Here is a 21,419-nt window from a genome sequence, read left to right on the forward strand (position 1 = left end):
TAATCAAAGAATATAGTTCTTTGGTATAATTGAGCTCCGGTGACTACGATTATTGAAAAATATAATAGGTAATGTAGGCGTCGCAATTTCAATTGCTAATGATCTTACTTTGCTCCTTAATTTATTATTGGAATCTGTGTCGTAACTTTTGGAATATTATCCGAGTCTATCCGTATCTCTGCCGAGCTATTTGCAATTTTATTATGGATGCAGAGACAGTTCGGAATGATGAGGAGTGTTTATGTGAGCCTTGTCGACGTACCTATGCGTCGCAAAGTTACAGAACTTACCAACTTATTTTAATTAGAAACTATTTTCAGTCACGCATAAACAGTATATTATTTTTCTTTCGACGTTAAGAGATATTTTAATCGTTTAAAGTCTATGGATAAATGACGATGTTCGATATATATGAAAATGTTTTCAAACCCTCGTAGACACTATCTTAATCATTTATCTTTTAATATTAAAAGGCACATTTTATTCTGTTCATATTTACAAATTAAACCTGTCTTTTACTAAACCATAGAATGCGTCCTTGGAGATGATTTAACCTGGGGCTCCTGTTGATTCAAAGCCGACCCTGGTCATGTGGTCTCGTTTGATTAGACGTATGGTAATTACCCCACGACGTAATCTAATAAACGTGTTAGTTATTCGACCGGTTTGAAACATGCTCGAGATAACTCGACACTGACTTGCGAATCTCTTTCACAGTGTATCGCCTTCCGAGTGCCTGATAATCACATCCTTGCACCAAGTGCGTACATCTTTCTTTTTAAACGAACGTTAAGATGAAGTGAAACACCCTTCAAATCAATCGATTCGAATACAACACTTTTTTTTAAGGGTGTTAGACCAAACTGTCCGAAACTTTGACACATCTAAGAATTGTCCTGACACATTGAAAATTTGGATTTTTCAAGCACATTTTTTAACTCGGTCCAGACCAGAACCAAAATGGCGTCGAGCTCTCATATTTCGATCAATATACAATTATCGAAGGCCCTGATATGAGAATCGAAAGGGTCAGAACAATTTTATGACCATTTAGAACACTTTGATAGTCGATAAACTCACATTTGAACGGGATAAGGGCAAAAAAAGTGTTGTATGCGCTTCTATGCTAAAACGATGGTAATACGAGGTCTCGGAGTGAAAATTTAATTGACCTGAAAATCACAGATGGCGCAGGGGGTCCATCGATGTTTCACTTCTCCTTATAATCGATGAATGATGTTGAGCTCTCATATTTCGATCGATATGCAATTATTGAAGGCTCCGACATGAGAATCGAAAGGGTCAGGACAATTTTACGACAATTTAGAACACTCTGGTAATCGATAAACTCGCATTTGAACGGGATAAAGGCAAAAAAAGTGTTGTATGCGCTTCTATGCTAAAACGATGGTAATACGAGGTCTCGGAGTGAAAATTTAATTGACCTGGAAATCACAGATGGCGCAGGGGGTCCATCGATGTTTCACTTCTCCTTATGATCGATGAATGATGTTGAGCTCTCATATTTCGATCGATATGCAATTATTGAAGGCTCCGACATGAGAATCGAAAGGGTCAGGACAATTTTACGACAATTTAGAACACTCTGGTAATCGATAAACTCTCATTTGAACGGGATAAAGGCACAAAAAGTGTTGTATGCGTTTCTATGCTAAAACGATGGTAATACGAGGTCTCGGAGTGAAAATTTAATTGACCTGGAAATCACAGATGGCGCAGGGGGTCCCTCTGCAGTCAATTAGGGCCCCAGAAAGCACGAATCCAGAGGATTTCTGGAGTTTTACTTCGATTTCTTTATAATTATTGTACGAAAACGACAGGTGGAGTACGCCATTTGGTACAATACCTTATATAATTCGATATAGCTGTCAATATAAAAACCAACGTCGGCAACGTAGGCATTTAGAAAAATCTCTTTATCGACGTCGATCAAGTTCCTCGACGTGTTTCACTTCACCTTAAGAGACCGTTGCCTGATAACTCGATCTCTAATAATCCCAGGGAATGTTCCGTTCGCTTAGTCGTACCAATTCTCATGTTGGAACAATAATGACTGCATTTTACTAAGCTAGTGGTGCTCCTCTTTCTTCCTCGAAGCGTGCCTCGAGTTTTCATACATAAGTCGGGAATTTATTGTCGCAATTTAATTTATGTAATAAATGTGCGCGTAAGGTGGTTAATGTGTTACTTAATCCCAGGTGATCGGCGAGGAAATCCTCGACGGGGCTTTCAAGAATAGAAAGAGGCTGCTCATTCGCATGGACGATCTTGAAGAAGGATCATACCGAGACGATGAAGTTCGATCGCGTAAGGACTGATTTTTTATTACCGAAGGTTGCACGTCTCTCACTTTTCTCTTATTTTTCTCATTTTTATCCAACTTATCTGGTTTTATTTTAACCCTGATTTTACAGAAACGATGGGTCCCATGGACAGGAGATTTCGCTCTTCTAAGAAATTATCTGGCCACGAAGAGTAGACCCCCTTGGATCCCCTTAAAAGTGTTGGATGCGGTTCTCAGGGGGTACGGCCAGGTGAGTTATAAGTTTCTCTGAGACTTATTATTTTTTTTCTATTCACTTCAATTTTATTTCAGATCGCTTTTGCGAACAATTCCATCAGTGGACTTTTGATCGTCTCTGCGTTGGCTGCGACTTCCCCTGGAATTTTTTCCGCCAGCTTGGGTACTGCTCTCCTTGGGCTTGTATTCTCCGTAGTGAGTTTGATTTCTGGGTTATAAAAGATTCTTTCTTCTACATAATCGTCCTTTTTAATGTATAATTTTACCTATATTTTATACATAATTGTCTAACCTTTATTTAAAGGGTCGGTTTTATTCCCATATCTGCTAGACATCTTTTATTTGTACCCTTTTAAGGTGAAGTGAAACACGTCGAGGAACTTGATCGACGTCAATAAAGAAGATTTTTCTAAATGCCTACGTTGCTGACGTTGGTTTTTATATTGACAGGTGTATCGAATTATATTGGGTATTGTACCAAATGGCGTACTCCACCTGTCGTTTTCGTACAATAATTATCAAGAAATCAAAGTAAAACTCTAGAAATCCTCTGGATTCGTGCTTTCTGGGGCCCTAATTGACTGCAGAGGGACCCCCTGCGCCATCTGTGATTTCCAAGTCAATTAAACTTTCACTCCGACACCTCGTATTCCCATCGTTTTAGCATAGAAGCGCATACAACACTTTTTTTGCCTTTATCCCGCTCAAATGCGAGTTTATGGATTATGAGAGTGTTCTAAATTGTCGTAAAATTGTCCTGACCTTTTCGATTCTCATATCAGAGCCTTCAATAATTGTATATCGATCGAAATACGAGAGCTCAACATCATTCATCGATCTTAAAGTGAAGTGAAACATCGATGGACCCCCTGCGCCATCTGTGATTTCCAGGTCAATTAAATTTTCACTCTGAGACCTCGTATTACCATCGTTTTGGCATAGAAGCGTATACAACACTTTTTTTGCCTTTATCCCGTTCAAATGTGAGTTTATCGACTATCAAAGTGTTCTAAATGGTCATAAAATTGTCCTGACCCTTTCGATTCTCATATCAGAGCCGTCGATAATTGTATACTGATCGAAATATCAGAGCTCGACGCCATTTTGGTTCTGGCCTGGACTGAGTTAAAAAATTCTTTTGAAAAATCCAAATATTGAATGCGTCAGGACAATTCTTAGATGATCAGGAGTGACGTGTCAAAGTTTCGGACAGTTTGGTCTAATACCCTTAAAAAAAAGTGTTGTATTCGAATCGACTGATTTGAAGGGTATTTCGCTTCACCTTAAATGGCTACATGTTATCAAACTTTAAGACATTTTCCTCGACACAATGTCGGAAAATCGCGGAAACTTATTTTTTTACATTGCCGAGGGACCTTTACAAAATTATATTTCTACCGTTTTCAGCGCCTCCTTTAGGAATTTTTCTTAATTTTAGGTGTCTGGAGAGTCTGCAGACAAAATACAAAATGGATTGACGGTCTTCAATCCGGTGCTGATAGGAGCCGTGACGTACGCCGTGATGCCGGAAGTGTCGGATGGATCTGAAATTCTACGTCTCTTGCTGACGATTTCCTGCACGTTGTTCAGGTGACTCGGAAAGCATTCCTTTTATTCTGTAAAAATGTAATATACAATTATCAAAGGCTCTGATATGAGAATCGAAAGGGTCAGGACAATTTTACGACAATTTAGAACACTCCGGTAATCGATAAACTCGCATCTGAACGGGATAAAGGCAAAAAAAGTGTTGTATGCGCTTCTTTGCTAAAACGATGGTAATACGAGGTCTCGGAGTGAAAATTTAATTGACCTGGAAATCACAGATGGCGCAGGGGGTCCCTCTGCAATCAATTAGGGCATCAAAAACCACGAATCCAGGAGATTTCTGGAAATTTACTTGGATTTCTTTATAATTATTCTACGAAAACAACAACTGGAGTATGCCATTTAGTACAATACCTTATATAATTCGATATAGCTGTTAATATAAAAACCAACGTCGGCAACGTAGGCATTTAGAACGATCTTTTTTATCGACGTTGATCAAGTTCCTCGACGTGTTTCACTTCACCTTAAGGATGCACTTGTGTTTGCGTTAATTGTGTTTTTTTTCTCTCTCTCTTTTTTTCAGCGTTTATTTGGTCCGTTCGATTGGAAACGACAGGATCCCTCCGTTAACGTTGCCCTTTAATTTGACGGAACTCATGCTTCTCTTCACTCTCAGGATAAGTGAAGGTTTATCGGGTGTTGCGCCTGCCACTGATGACTGGGCACGAGTGAGTATTATTTTATTTTGTATTACAATCGTTAATTGCCGAGTTATCGAATACGCTATACAGGGCGTTAAGGTGAAGTGAAACCCCCTTCAAATCAGTCGATTCGAATACAACACTTTTTCTTAAGGGTATTGGACCAAACTGTCCGAAACTTTGACACATCACTCCTGATCATCTAAGAATTGTCCTGACACATTCAAAATTTGGATTTTTCAAAAAAATTTTTTAACTCAGTCCAGACCAGAACCAAAATGGCGTCGAGCTCTCATATTTCGATCAATATACAATTATCGAAGGCTCTGATATGAGAATCGAAAGGGTCAGGACAATTTTACGACAATTTAGAACACTCTGGTAATCGATAAACTCGCATTTGAACGGGATAAAGGCAAAAAAAGTGTTGTATGCGCTTCTATGCTAAAACGATGGGAATACGAGGTCTCGGAGTGAAAATTTAATTGACCTGGAAATCACAGATGGCGCAGGGGGTCCCTCTGCAGTCAATTAGGGCCCCAGAAAGCATGAATCCAGAGGATTTCTAGAGTTTTAGTTCGACTTCTTCATAATTATTGTACGAAAACGACAGATGGTGTACGCCATTTAGTACAATACCCAATATAATTAAAAAAAAAGTGTCGTATTCGAATCGACTGATTTGAAGGATGTTTCACTTCACCTTAAATGTATTTGTAATTCCGCTATCAATATATATTAACGTATATAATAAGTAAAAATATATATGGCGATTGGTTTGCGTAAACGTTATAGATCCTCCCTCATTATACAAGCCGTAATTGCGTCGCGGATAATAACCGGCTACAGTGAGCGTTCTATCTGCTCGTAAATGAGCGATTATCGCGCATTGAAAAAAATCCCTACTTTTTCTTAACACCGTTACACGTAATTTCTTATTCGCTTGACAAGGTATGCGGAGTGTCCGACATTTATAGATACTTCCATTGAACCGATTTTATGTACCCGCTAGGAAAAATGGCGACGTTCAACGATAGTAATACACGTGGCCGATTTTTCTTTCACACCTAACGAGGACTTGAAGAGCGATCCGAGACGGTTTCGAAGAGGATGTATCCCGGACATTTCATTCACGGCTTCACGGCTTACCATGAGGAACTTCCTTTCACCGACATCACCTAGGGATTTGCGAACCTTTTTCCATTCTCTTTTTGGCAGACCCTCCCGGGTCTAGTCGCAGCGTGTAAATGAATTTCCTGGGACGAGAACACGAGAGCCTCCCGCTTTTCCGCATCCCAACCTGACCTACATCCGACCGTTTTATCCCCCTGGACCGAGCATCGATCGTTTCGGTCATGTCGAGCAGTCGCAATCGGTCCAATAAGGAGCTAATTGGTATAAAGAACCGATTAGTTAAAAACTTGCCGGTGGTCCCCGTCTAGGTACCTGGTATAATTAAGGTGAAGTGAAACCCCCTTCAAAGCAGTCGATTACAACACTTTTTTTTAAGGGTATTAGACCAAATTGTCCGAAACTTTGACACATCTAAGAATTGTCCTGACACATTCGAAATTTGGACTTTTTTTTTTTAATTTTTTAACTCAGATCAGAACAGAACCAAAATGGCGTCGAGCTCTGATATTTCGATCAGTATAGAATTATCGAAGGCTCTGATATGAGAATGGAAAGGGTCAGGAAAATTTTACGACGATTTAGAACACTCTGGTAATCGATAAACTCGCATTTGAACGGGATAAAGGCAAAAAAAGTGTTGTATGCGCTTGTATACCAAAACGATGGGAATACGAGGTCTCGGAGTGAAAATTTAATTGACCTGGAAATCACAGATGGCGCATGAGTTAAACAATTTTTTACAAAAATCCAAATTTTGAATGTGTCAAAGTTTCGGACAGTTTGGTCTAATACCCTTAAAAAAAAGTGTTGTATTCGAATCGACTGATTTGAAGGATGTTTCACTTCGCCTTAAAAAAGCGGCTTCCGGGCTACGACCGGTGGCGCTGTAGAGATGTCGCACTTGCGAGCCGCGTATATCTCGCAGAGTGCTCGAGATGAAGACGACACTGGCATTGTCGTCGTCGACCATTGTGTTTGGATTCTCATCGGCAGGATTGTCGCTTGCAGGAGAACGCGACAGGAGGCGTCACACTGGACGCGGCGAACGGCACCGGCGACGCCCTCGACTGGGGAATGGTGAGTATGCATTTTGCATAGTTCTCGACCCCGAGTCGATATTCCTATACATTGAGAATTTCTCGGGTTTCAGGTCTTCAGGGGCGTCATCACGTCCTCTTCGCAGCTTTATGCAGTCGATAGCGTCCCTGCGGCGGCCGTTGTGTACCTCGCCATCTTGGTTTTCTCACCCACGGGATGCGCCTTCGCCTTTCTTGGAGCTTTGCTTGCGAATCTTATAGGTATGATGTAATTCGACCTGGGATTTCATCATTCCGAGGAAACGTGGGATACACGGATTGACGATGGAACGTTCTAGTTTGTCCGATTTATCCACTAGTTTGGAACGAGGGAAGTTTCTTGTTTAAAATGGGATGCGCCTTCGCCTTTCTTGGAGCTTTGCTTGCAAATCTTATAGGTATGATGTAATTCGACCTGGGATTTCATCATTCCAAGGAAACGTGGGATACACGGATTGACGATGGAACGTTCTAATTTGTCCGATTTATCCACTAGTTTGGAACGAGGGAAGTTTCTTGTTTAAAATGGGATGCGCCTTCGCCTTTCTTGGAGCTTTGCTAGCGAATCTTATAGGTATGATGTAATTCGACCTGGGATTTCATCATTCGGAGGAAACGTGGGATACACGGATTGACGATGGAACGTTCTAGTTTGTCCGCTTTATCCACTAGTTTGAAACGAGGGAAATTGGCGTCGAGCTCTCATATTTCGATCGATATACAATTATTGAAGGCTCTAATATGAGAATCGAAAGGGTCAGGACAATTTTACGACAATTTAGAACACTCTGGTAATCGATAAACTCGTATTTGAACGGGATAAAGGCAAAAAAAGTGTTGTATGCGCTTCTATGCCAAAACGATGGGAATACGAGGTCTCGGAGTGAAGATTTAATTGACCTGCAAATCACAGATGGCGCAGGGGGTCCCTCCGCAGTCAATTAGAGCCCCAGAAAGCACGAATCCAGAGGATTTATTGAGTTTTACTTCGATTTCTTTATAATTACTGTACGAAAACGACAGGTGGAGTATGCCATTTGGTACAATACACAATATAATTCGACCCAGCTGTCAATATAAAAACCAACGTCGGCAACGTAGGCATTTAGAAAAATCATCTTTATCGACGTCGACCAAGTTCCTCGACGTGTTTCATTTCACCTTAATCCATGATCGACTTTCCTCAGGTCTGGGGCTTGGCGTTCCTCGGGAAATCATTTATTCCGGTGTGCGAGGATTTAATGGCCTCCTCACAGGGGCCGGACTAGGAGGCTTCTTCTTCGTCCTGAGGGTACAAACCGCCATGGCGACCGTTATCGGCATCGTCTTCAGTACCATCCTGGAGCACATTATGATCCATGTCCTCGGGAAGGTAATCCCAAACTCGCTCGCAACAATGGACTTTATTTTTTTATATTTTTTTCCACCGTGCATAAAGCGTAATTACCGTGTAACTGGCTAACCACCGTTCTGAGAAGTTATACCTGTTTGAGGCACGCTGCTTAACGCTTTCCCGCTTGGGTGGAGGAAAGTCGATTGAATTCCTGTACCGGGGAACAATCTAGGAGAGTAATCTAATTGTTTGTCGTTCCAAGAAAATGGATAGAGGAAAAACCGCGAGGCGGTTTGCGTTGCCACGTTTTTGGCAATTTCATTTAGACCACGGGATTATGGAAGGGGTCAATCAAATTTTAATTAACTCGTTCCATTTCCTTGATGTAGGTGGGACTTCCGGCCATGTCTATGCCATTCGTCTTCACGATTTGGCTCTTCATCGGATTGAGAGATTCTTCGAGTGAGGTTTTTCCACAACCTAGGAATTTGTCTTTTCATGAAAAGCATCGTCACGAGTATCTAGTCTATCGCCGGGCTTTAAAGGTGAACACAGTAAGTCGCTCTGTATTATATGAAAAGATACCACCAAGGTATTTATTTCATAAAATTGATTTAACCATTTAATATCCCGCCTTAGGTGGACACTGGGAGTGCAGTAGACATTTCCGAGGGGAAGGCCAGAGAAGAGGAGTTGGACGAAATTGTAAGAGATCCTTCTTCCAACGATTTCGCTTGAAACCCGTGGGAATATTTCAGCGATGCTCTTGAAGCACTGAGAAAAAATGTTAAGGTGAAGTGAAACACGTCGAGGAACTTGATCAACGTCGATATAGAAGATTTTTCTAAATGCCTACGTTGCCGACGTTGGTTTTTATATCGACAGCTATGCCGAATTATATTGGGTATTGTACCAAATGGCGTACTCCACCTGTCGTTTTCGTACAATAATTATCAAGAAATCGAAGCAAAACTCCAGAAATCCTCTGGATTCGTGCTTTCTGGGGCCCTAATTGACTGCAAAGGGACCCCCTGCGCCATCTGTGATTTCCAGGTCAATTAAATTTTCATTCCGAGACCTTGTATTACCATCGTTTTAGCATAGAAGCGTATACAACACTTTTTTTGCCTTTATCCCGTTCAATTGCGAGTTTATCGATTACCAGAGTGTTCTAAATTGTCGTAAAATTGTCCTGACCCTTTCGATTCTCATATCAGAGCCTTCTATAATTGTATACTGATCGAAATATGAGAGCTCGACGCCATTTTGCTTCTGGCCTGGACTGAGTTAAAAAATTTTTATGAAAAATCCAAATTTTGAATGTGTCAGGACAATTCTTAGATGATCAGGAGTGATGTGTGTCAAAGTTTCGGACAGTTTGGTCTAATACCCTTAAAAAAACGTGTTGTATTCGAATCGACTGATTTGAAGGATGTTTCACTTCACCTTATGGGAGAGGTGTAACGCTAAAGTTAGTTCACCTACTCCAAGCAAAGACTGCGCTGGTGTCGTGACTTTTCAGTCTAATAGAAAGAGAAGAACAGAGAAAAAATTTTCTAACCTATAGCAAGAGACTCCAGGAGGCGCAGCGTAGATGCGCGTAAAAATAGTCGGGACAAGTGAACCAAAGTGAACCTAACCTCGATTGGTGGTAATCTTTTTACAAGTTTCGATTACCTCGGGTATTAAATCGCGAACGTGAGTTTGTGAGTAAAAGTGTAAATCAAGAACAGTTTGTAGTTTCTTACTATAATAATCGTAATAATTAAATGGATTAAATGCGATCTATATATCGCATTTAATCCATGAAAGTAATCATAACAAAAATTAAATTTGTATAGAATTTGTATATGTCACTTTTTAACTAATGTTTAATGTAATTATTTCAGTTCTTACAGTGATTTAAAACAGGCGTTGCGCTACTGACACTTTTGTTACTTCTTTTATGTTTAAGGGGATGTGAAAGTGGCATCCGAAAGCTCAATAGTTCATAAAACTTTTCTCCGAACTGGTTGTCGCAAATCATTTCATACTTTAATACGTGAATATGAAGACCCTAAGGTAGGTCCTGAAACTCGGGAAATTTCATTTTTTATAAACTATTTTTAAAATACCTATAAATAAATTAGAAAAGAATTGAAATTTCATGAGTTTCAGGACCTTCCTTATAGTCTCCCTATTCGCGTTGTAAAGTCTCAAACTATTCGGTAAATCGAGTTGGGAGAAAAGTTTTATAAACAAAACCTCTTCGATGCCACTTTCACATCACCTTAATACACTGTTTTCTTACATTTGTGTGTCAGTTTAAGCAACGTCTGTTTTGATCATTGCAAGTACTTTTTAAATCCCGAAAATATCCCTTCGCTTAATGAATGAATTTGAATAGCCCGCCAAATATTTTAGTTCGCGAAGAAGGTTTACTCCAACCGAAGATGGCGGTAGTGCATAAAGCGTTACACCCCAATACATGGCAGTGTCGGCCCCTGGCACCGCGCACCCTGCGCGTGCAGGGTGAAGGGGTCTCCGCGTGCGCGACACGCGAGGGCCAGTGTCACCGCGTCGTCCCGGTGGCGCGGACCTGGGGGCGTTTTCGCGGATTCGGGAGGTGCCGGTCTCGTTCCGGCGCCGGAAGTGGAAGCGAGAGGGGGGGTCACCGTGAGCTCGTCCTAACGTACATAAAATTTATATGCAAAACGGTACATGATGCAATGGGCTCGAATTTAATATTCGCGTTGTCGGGAAAGTGGACTTAAGTGGTATTTAATGGCGACTTAACCATAAAGAATGGCAACTTAACCATAAAGGAGCTCGCCCTAACGTACATAAAATTTACATGCAAATTGGTATATGATGCAATGGACTCGAATTTAATATTCGCATTGTCGGGAAAATGGACTTAAGTGGTATTTAATGGCGACTTAACCATAAAAGATGGCAACTTAACCATAAAGAATGGCAACTTAACCATAAAGGAGCTCGTCCTAACGTACATAAAATTTACATACAAAACGGTACATGATGCAATGGACTCGTTTTTAATATTCGCATTGTCGGGAAAATGGACTTAAGTGGTATTTAATGGCAACTTAACCATAAAGAATGGCAATTTAACCATAAAGGATGGCAACTTAACCATAAAGAATGGCAACTTAACCATAAAGGAGCTCGTCCTAACATACATAAAATTTACGTACAAAACGGTATATGATGCCACGGACTCGAATTTAATATTCGCATTGTCGGGAAAATGGACTTAAGTGGTATTTAATGGCAACTTAACCATAAAGAATGGCAACTTAACCATAAAGGAGCTCATCCTAACATAAAATTTACATACAAAACGGTACATGATGCAATGGACTCGAATTTAATATTCCCATTGTCTGGAAAGTGGACTTAAATAGTATTTAATGGCAACTTAACCATAAAGGATGACAACTTAACCATAAAGAATGGCAACTTAACCATAAAAGAGCTCGTCCTAACGTACATAAAATTTACATACAAAACGGTACATGATGCAATGGACCCGAATTTAATATTCCCATTATCTGGAAAGTGGACTTAAGTAATATTTAATGGCAACTTAACCATAAAGGGTGGTAAACAGGAGAGTGAACTCGCCCTTCTAGCGATACGACTCGCGACCTGGATGTAATCCATTAAGTATTCAAATGTACCAGAGAGCTCGAACGGAGGTTAGGGAAGAGGGTACTTAGCTTAGTTAGGGTTTTACCGGGGGATGAGGATTCTTCGAGACCCCGTACCCTGGTGTGGGAGTTTTCCAACTGTGTCACCCCAGGGGACAGTGAACTCGTCCTAACCGCGAGATTCGAGTTTCTGGTCTCGGAGAGGACAAATCGCATGCCGAGAATTTCGTCGACCTCGAATGGCTGGAATTCCAAGTCGTCATCCGGGAACAACGTTCTTCGATACTGTAAAGACCCCATCGGAAGGCGGATCGATGCGGTGACGGCGTGACCGTAAAACTGTTCAGGATGAGACGTCGGCGGGAGATGACTGTCGCGACAGACCTCCGTCCAGGACCCTGAGACGGCTAAACCTGGTCCGGGAGGATATCAATCAAAGGAGGCACTCCAGGGCGATGTACCTCGAAGAAGGCCCGAGGTCGCGTCGATCGGAAGAAGCCCTAGAGCTCCTGGTGTATCTTGGACGGCTCCGTGATGCCGGACCCGGGGATGAACCAAAGACGAGGGTTGCTATTTGAAAGGAGCCTCCCCTGGTTTTCCCGGTCAACGTTTCGTGTATACAGCAAGGGGCACCTAGAAAGACCTCGAAGGAGCCAAAACAAAATTCAAGGGATCGTTACAGGAGCCTTCCCTGGTTTTCCCGGTCAACGCTTCGTGTCTTCAGGGAGGGGCACCTAGGAGCAGAAGAGTAGATCCTGACCCAAGACCTCGAAGGAGCCAAATCAAAACTCAAGGGATCGCTACAGGAGCCTTTCCTCGTTTTCCCGGTCAACGCTTCGTGTACCCAGGAAGGGGCACCTAGGAGCAGAAGAGTAGATCCTGATCCAAGACCTCGAAGGAGCCAAAACAAAACTCAAGGGGTCGTTACAGGAGCCTCCCCTGGTTTTCCCGGTTAACGCTTCGTGTCTTCAGGAAGGGGCACCTAGAAGCAGAAGAGTAGATCCTGACCCAAGACCTCGAAGGAGCCAAAACAAAGCAGAAGAGTAGATCCTGACCCAAGACCTCGAAGGAGCCAAAACAAAACTCAAGGGATCGCTACAGGAGCCTCCCCTGGTTTTCCCGGTCAACGCTTCGTGTATCCAGGAAGGGGTACCTGGAAGCAGAAGAGTAGATCCTGACCCAAGACCTCGAAGGAGCCAAAACAAAGCAGAAGAGTAGATCCTGATCCAAGACCTCGAAGGAGCCAAAACAAAACTCAAGGGGTCGTTACAGGAGCCTCCCCTGGTTTTCCCGGTCAACGCTTCGTGTATCCAGGAAGGGGCACCTAGGAGCAGAAGAGTAGACCCTGACCCAAGACCTCGAAGGAGCCAAAACAAAACTCAAGGGATCCTTACAGGAACGACGTTGCCCTCCAGGAACCATCAGCAAGAATCAAGGAACCGGGGGTCCAGCTCCACCCGAAGTCCGGGGATCCCAGGACCCCGAAGATGCCTCGGATGAGGACGAACCTCCCTAAACTTGAACCTCCCCCGGGGGAGAGGTCCCTTCTCGGACCTCCGTCTCCGGCGACCTCGCCCGCTGCATGACGACCCTCGCATCGTCGAGGGCGTCGTGACCGGGGCGATGACGGTCACCCCGTCGAGCTTCGACGTGGCCGACAAGGCTGTCTCGACGGAGGACGCCGGCGCCGAGGCCCGCCTCGACGCCGTCCTGACCGCCCTCGTCGAGACCAAGGTGGAGGCCATGAAGGCCTCCTCCTCGGCGAGTGCTCGAGGGCGACCTGGAAGCGCGCCTCCTAGCCCGCGCAGGCCGAGGCTCGCTTCCTCGTCCACGGCCTCCTCCTCGCAGAACCAGTACCAGCGGCATCATCGTCATCGTCAACCCCGACATAGCCATGGCCATCGGAAGAGGCAACGCAAGGAGCATCACCAGGAGGAACGGCGCCGGCGACGACGACACGACTCGGCCCCCTGCGCCGACTTCTTCGAGGGGGACGACCCGGAGCAACTTGCGCTGGAACGACACGGTGAACGGCGATGTCTTCGTCTTCCATGGCTCCAGGAACTCTGGAGTCTTGGGTGTTTCGTCGCAACGCTCTCCACCGAGACATGTTTCGCTTCGTATCACTTTTATATCTCTTTTAGGGATTTCTGATAATACAAACAGTGTATTGGGTTGTTCGGAAAGTAGTTTCGTTTTTTTTTTTTATGAAAATGAAAGACGATTTTTTTATAGGGAATAAATATTTTATTGAATTATATATCGTCCATTCCGGTCCGATACCTTTTGCCAGCTTTCTGGCAGGAGCATGATTCCACGCTCGTAAAATGTTTGGTTTTTGCTGGCAAAAAACTGATCCAGGGGATTTTTGACCTCCTCATTTGAAGGAAAGGTTTTACCGTCTAAACAATTTTGTAAAGACCGGAACAAGTGATAATCGGAAGGTGCCAGATCTGGAGAATATGGTGGGGGTGGCAGGATATCCCATCCAAGCTGTAGAAGCTTTTGGCGAGTTAAGAAACTTGTATGAGGTCTCGCATTATCTTGGCGAAACGCTACACCTTTTCTATCGATCGATGCTGGTCTCTTCCGTTTAAGTGAATCATTCAATTTGTCCAGCTGGGGACAGTACACTTCGGAATTGATCGTTGGGTTGTTCGGTAGAATCTCAAAAAAAAAACGATTCCTTTGAAATCCCCCCAAACAGATACCATCACCTTTTTTTGATGAATTTCGGCTTTCGAAGTTCTTTGAGCCGGTTCATCTTTTTTACTCCATGACCTCTTGCGGGTAACATTGTCGTGGACAACCCATTTCTCGTCCCCAGGGATGATGCGCTTCAAAAATGGATCATTTTCTTGACGTTTGAGAAGCAAATCACAGACGTCAATGCGATGACACAAATTTCTTTCCGTAAGAACACGAGGAATCCATATGTCGAGCTTTGAGATTAAACCTAGGCGTTTCAAATGATCACGAACGCTCGAATTCGATAAATTTAATCTCTCAGCGATTTCCCGAGTTGTTATTCCCCGGTTTGCATCAATTAACGCCTTTATCGTGTTTTCATCAGCTTTAAGTGGCCTTCCAGAACGTGGGGCATCTTCGATATCAAAATTGCCGGATCGAAATTTTGCAAACCAGTTTCGACCCTGGCGTTCCGTCAATACATCTTCTCCATACCCGTCGGATAATTTTTCTCTCGCTTGAACATCATTTTCCCCTTTTCGATAGTAAAAAAGTAAAACATGCCGAAAATGCCGCTTTTCACTTTCCACATTTGAAAGGGTACCACCCAAAAACCACTGCGTAGAATCAATGAAACTTTTTCACAAGCAAGCCTTGCTAGATCAGTTGTAAAAATATATAATGATTATGCGGCTTAAGTGTGGAGTTAGAAAAAAAAATTAAGTCCTATGTAACAACGAAATTACTTTCCGAACAACCCAATATGTACACCCCGAGTTCGCAACTGGCGGTACTCACTTTACACCCTAACCGCCGCCATCTTGCGGGGTGACCGCGAATTGTGTTTCCGAGGAGGTCAACGTTTTCATTTGAAACACACCACCGGGTTCGAGGGTGGCGATTCTCCTTACAATATGTTCGGCGTAGGGCGAATTTTGCCCTTAACGATCCGCCGGTTGCTAGGATACCGGAGAGAGCGTTGCGCGTTGCCTCGGTTTTCTTCCGGGGTTCACGGTTGTCCCTCCCATTGCTATTCAAATATCCTGGATAGCCTTGAAACGACATTCGTTATGTAAAGAAACTTCGCTGCTTGTAAAATCGACGCTGGGAGCATATATATATATGTAATATATTATATAGAGCGTATATATATTACAAACCGAAAAGTAATCAAAATTTCCTTTAGTTCACGAAAAACATTTATTAATTAAAGAAATCCTACATTTTAATCAACAAAATAATTTCCATAATTTTTTAACACCTTTTGCCAGCGTATAGGCAGTTGTTCGATTCCTTTTTTAAAAAAGTCCTTCGATTTTGCATCGAAAAACTTTTCCAACTGCGTTATCACTTCTTCAACATTGTTAAAGTTTTTACAACTTACGGTGAAGTGAAACATCCTTCAAATCAGTCGATTCGAATACATGTTACTTTTCGGTTTACCTAATATATATACACACATACATTATCAATTCAGCGATAACGTTCGTATTTCTGTCTCAGGAAAGGGGAGAAGAGCCTCGGAATACCCAAGGAGTCCCAGGAAGAGACCAAGACCCTCGAGGAGTCCGCATTTGACGCGGTTCCAGGATGTTCGAGTCCTGGATCCTCGTTTCGAACTCCTGAGCATCGATGGCGACCAACAGCTCGCTCTGATTAATTTTGAAAGGGCCAGAGAAGCCTTCAGCGATTCCTCCGACTGCCCCAGGCTGCGCCGGAGTGCCTGCTACCATTCACACAGCGCTGCTCAACTGTAAGCCTTCCTAAATCCGGTGGAAACTGAGGCGAAATTTCTTGTTAGTGGAACGCGGTCTTTCGATTGCGGATCCGGTAGAACGCGACCGCAACTTCGGCACACTTTTATGCACACTGGTTCGTTTTATCAAAATTCCCTTACACGATCCTGAGGAACAATTTTATCTTTATAAATCCTCAATCGATATACAATTATCGAAGGTTCTGATATGAGAGTCGAAAGGGTCAAGACAATTTTACGACAATTTAGAACACTTTGATAGTCGATAAACTCACATTTGAACGGGATAAGGGCAAAAAAAGTGTTGTATACGCTTGTATGCTAAAACGATGGTAATACGAGGTCTCGGGGTGAAAATTTAATTGGCCTGGAAATCACAGATGGCGCAGGGTGTCCCTCTGCAGTTAATTAGGGCCCCAGAAAGCATTAATCCAGAGGATTTCTGGAGTTTTACTTCGATTTCTTGATAATTATTGTACGAAAACGACAGGCGGAGTATGCCATTTGGTGATAATTGTATACTGATCGAAATATGAGAACTCGACGCCATTTTGGTTCTGGTCTGGGCTGAGTTAAAAAATTCGTTTCAAAAATCCAAATTTTGAATGTGTCAGGACAATTCTTAGATGATCAGGAGTAATGTGTCAAAGTTTCGGACAGTTTGGTCTAATACCCTTAAAAAAAAGTGTTGTATTCGGATCGACTGATTAGAAGGGTGTTTCACTTCACCTTAATCGATTGCTTTGATTTATATTATGCAACGAAACTGGGTTAAAACTGTCGAAGGGTAGCAACGGAGGGCCTATTGTTAATTATTCCAGCCTGCAGCCATGTATTATTTTCCTCGAATTACCGAAAATCAATTGCAACGACAATTGGGATTGTTTTTTGGGGGCGATCAGGTGTCGCGTTAAACATTTTCGGAATTATAACCTCGAGTTTCAGAGTATAATCGCAAACGTTTATTACGGTTCGTGTGTAGAAAAGGAAGGCGGAAAATCCTGTGTTTGATTATTTATTTTTATTCTTTTAAAGGAGTTTTAATTCTCGGTATTGTCTGTAAAATGGAGGGAGTTTCTCATTCATAGGGAAGGGAATGAAATGCGACATCGGAAAGGAGGAGCTTCGAACAAATTGTATTATTTCGTTTTTTACCTTCCCTCCCCTCCCTCTTCCGTTCGCTGGGTTTATTCCAACGCCGTAAAGAAATGGCGACGCTCTTCACCCCTTTCGTCGCACGCTAGAATACACTTTTTGTCCCTTCGGGTCGTCGCATCTTCCGAGGCATTTTTCTGGATGTTGCTCGTCCTCGCTGAAGCTTTTCTCCGTCAATTCCATTTCGGCCTCGAATTATTGTCCTGCATTGCACGGTCGAGCAATTAAAATCGACATCGAGGACCATAGTTTACTCCCTATTACCCGCCTTAAGGTGAAGTGAAACCCCTTTCAAATCAGTCGATTCTAATACAACACTTTTTTTAAGGGTATTAGACCAAACTGTCCGAAACTTTGACACATCTTGATCATCTAAGAATTGTCCTGACACATACAAAATTTGGATTTTGTAAACAAATTTTTTCATTCAGCCCAGACCAAAATCAAAATGGCGTCGAACTCTTATATTTCGATCAATATACAATTATGGAAGGCTCTGATGTGAGAATTGAAAGGGTCAGGACAATTTTACGACTATTTAGAACACTCTGGTAATCGATAAACTCGCATTTGAACGGGATAAAGGCAAAAAAAGTGTTTTATGCGTTTCTATGCTAAAACGATGGGAATACGAGGTCTCGGAGTGAAAATTTAATTGACCTGGAAATCACAGATGGCGCAGGGAGTCCCTCTGCAGTCAATTAGGGCCCCAGAAAGCATGAATCCAGAGGATTTCTGAAGTTTTACTTTGATTTCTTTATAATTATTGTACGAAAACGACATGTGGTGTACGCCATTTGGTACAATATCCAATATAATTCCACCCAGCCGTCAATATAAAAACGAACGCCGGCAACGTAGGCATTTAGAAAAATCTTCTTTATCGACGTCAAGTTCCTCGACGTGTTTAACTTCACCTTAAAAGCCGCATATCCTGCCTTTTGATGATTTTCTAAAGCTAGGATACGTTAAACCTGCAATTTTCGGATCTGGAAACAGCGTAGACATGCGTAATGTCTAGGTTCTTTATTGTCGTTTAGTAGCTGTTATAAATGCTTTTTTCATCGTAAATTAGCAACGCTATTTTGGCAAGAAAGGGCCGCATGGCCGCCATTTTGGATTTTTGATTGCGTCAGTGAGAACGTGTACGAGTATGTACGAGTATCGATGGTGTTGAAATCGTGATTAGTGAAGCATTGAACACGGAATTTATTCCCAACAGGTAACACATCATTTATAAGATACCGATTTCACGTTCTTTCGTGTGTTTATCAAGTTATTTAGCGTCATATCGGTATATTTGATGAGTGTTTTGTACTTCAATCTTGTCGGAACTCTTTCTAACCTAACCCCCTTCGATCTTTTGCCGGTCACTCCACGAATTAAATATTTCTCAAGGACGGGCCTAAACAGACTTATAAATAGAATTAAGAGGGTTCATTCAGTGATTTTACATATTTATTCGCCAGATAATACAATCGAGTCGCGAGTGTAGGTCAGTCCAGTGATACACTTATAACCTAACCTCCTTCGGTCGCGTGCCGGTCACTTTCGCGTATTACATATTCATTAGGGCCTAATTTAAAAAAAGCACGTTTATAAATAGAATTACGAGCGTTCATTCTGCGGCCGCAGGTGTTTATGCAAGAATCGAATCAAGAATGCAGTTCTGTCCTGCGATGGACACGCTCTGAATATTCTGTATAATAAATCACGTTAAAAGCCGTTCTTAACATCCTAATGCAATATTAACATATTTATACATATCGCAGTGTGACGTTGAAATCCAACAAAGTTAACAATATACTTATACTCTCTCGTTTAACTTGTCAATATTTATCGATAGCTCAAATGAGACTCTCTCCGTCAAGAAACTAGAAACTGGTGTTTATTTCCTACGTTTCAGTACATTTTCGTCAATAATTAGAGTAATAATTTCAAAGGAGGAAAAGGCGGCTTCTCTTATTTTCCTAATTTACAGTAATTTGTAATATATATCGTTACTCGAGTCACTTTGTTATTAATCGAGTCCGATGAAGGATACTTTGCTTCGTCTCATGAGTAAATGATGTTCATTCATTTAGCGTTCGATGAAAATCTGTTCTTAACATCCTAATGCAATATTAACATATTTATACATATCGCAGTGTGACATTGAAATCCAACAAAGTTAAAAATATAGTTATACTCTCTCGTTTAACTTATCGATATTTATCGATAGCTCAAAGGAGAGTCTCTCCGTCAGGGAACTAAAAACTAGTGTTTATTTCCTACTTTTCAGTACATTTTCCTAAATAATTAGAGTAATAATTTCAAAGGAGGAAAAGGCGGCTTCTCTTATTTTCCTAATTTACATTAATTTGTAATATACATCGTTACTCGAGTCACTTTGTTATTAATCGAGTCCGATGAAGGATGCTTTGCTTCGTCTCATGAGTAAATGATGTCCATTCGTTTAGCGTTCGATGAAAAGCTGTCCCAGTTACAGGACGAGCAGTGGGTCTCGATAAATCGGAGAAGAAGAGACCTAGAAGCACAATGGAAGGCGTAAAGGATGAATGATAGGCGCACGTCGACTCGAATGCCAACATTGTTCGGCCCAGGACAAAGTTCCCCTCGATGGAGTCGCCGGAGAAATCTCGTCGGAAGCGTAGACGTTGCTTTAACGAGACCGCCAGGTCACGACTACGAGAACAGACATTAAGGGCGCTTTGTGCAAAGACCGCGAACGCGTTTCTGTATGGCGAGAGTTGATTACGTGCTCATTGTGGAGGCAAAGAACAAGAGCGATTGTCGATAAACGGTAATTTCAGACAAAATACTCAATAACGTACTTTTAAACCGATGTTCAGTGGAAGAGGAATTACCGACGTTTATATTTAAATTTTCAACACCTATCGAGGAGTCGTAAACATTTATAATTTAACATTTAATTCAGCGTGCTTGATTTGAACATTCGTACAAGCCTGAAGACTCGTACGGAGAGAGGTCAATTATTGACACGGATGAATTTTATAAACTTTTAGCAATAGTAGTTAAGAAAATGGAAATATCGAATCGTTCCATATGTTCTCGGGTACAATTTAAAGATTCAATTATCCATGTATATTTGAAACGATTCTCTTGCACTCGCATGCTGAAGAGGGTCCTTCGACATTGTTTATCGGAGCCTTGGCATGTTGTAATTCATTTAGGGGGGAGAAGGAAATTNACATTTTAGGGGTTGAAATTTCCGATTTCTAACAGGAACCTAGGACAACCGAGGAGGTGGCACCAAGTTACGTGCCTTACACCTACGAGTGATTTTCAAGGATCAGGAATAGGCGATTAGAGGGTTTGCTAGACATGCTCCTCTACTTAAACGTACTCATTGTGATCGTTCAATAAGTTGCTTCATTACATTAATTATTTTACAGTATATCATACATCAGGTACCGCAAGTACATAAGTTCTCAAGCTGGTTTTTCACGTTTAGTTTACGTCACCGCCACCAGGCTGCGCCATGTATGAGGTTGTCCCATAAGTTCCTTCCACATTGTGTATTCACGTCCTATGAAAAAAAGGGAAGCAACTTATGGGACAACCTCTAATACACGAGGAAGCCATTCACCGCCAGGGTACACTCCTCGTACACACCAGGAAACCTCGTCGAAATGCCGGGGAAAGAGTTTTCTCCTTTTCAGACGGAATTCCCCGGCATTTTCGAGGGCGGATTCCAAGAGAAGATGAGGGAGGACGAGAAAATCCGAAAATCGTGAAAGGAGGCTTTCGAACGTCCTTAGGCGACGGCAGAAGAGCCAGTGTCTGCAAACGAGGAAGACCCCGGAGGAACG

General features: G+C 42.2%; 1 protein-coding gene across 1 annotated transcript; it reads left to right on the top strand.

Annotated features, from left to right (window-relative positions):
* The first annotated feature begins 688 nt into the window (after positions 1 to 688).
* On the top strand, positions 689 to 20,365 carry LOC105704309 (urea transporter 2). Its single transcript, XM_023432787.1, has 13 exons — positions 689 to 760; positions 2,220 to 2,328; positions 2,436 to 2,555; positions 2,618 to 2,737; positions 3,981 to 4,132; positions 4,677 to 4,821; positions 5,807 to 5,929; positions 6,922 to 7,005; positions 7,079 to 7,226; positions 8,192 to 8,376; positions 8,727 to 8,891; positions 8,977 to 9,042; positions 20,046 to 20,365. The coding sequence occupies exons 2-13, from the start codon at positions 2,314 to 2,316 to the stop codon at positions 20,094 to 20,096; spliced, it is 1,374 nt and encodes a 457-aa protein (XP_023288555.1). The 5' UTR covers positions 689 to 760; positions 2,220 to 2,313; the 3' UTR covers positions 20,097 to 20,365.
* The last annotated feature ends 1,054 nt before the right edge of the window (positions 20,366 to 21,419 follow it).

Source organism: Orussus abietinus, unplaced genomic scaffold (assembly GCF_000612105.2).
Source record: "Orussus abietinus isolate OABI.00-Male unplaced genomic scaffold, Oabi_2.0 scaffold262, whole genome shotgun sequence".
Lineage (NCBI taxonomy): Eukaryota > Metazoa > Arthropoda > Insecta > Hymenoptera > Orussidae > Orussus > Orussus abietinus.

Bases quoted from the DNA above. Each gene is read 5' to 3' on its own strand.
- LOC105704309 (XM_023432787.1), top strand. The intron at 4,133-4,676 runs GTGACTCGGAAA...TCTTTTTTTCAG, and splicing joins ATTTCCTGCACGTTGTTCAG to CGTTTATTTGGTCCGTTCGA. The intron at 7,006-7,078 runs GTGAGTATGCAT...CTCGGGTTTCAG, and splicing joins ACGCCCTCGACTGGGGAATG to GTCTTCAGGGGCGTCATCAC.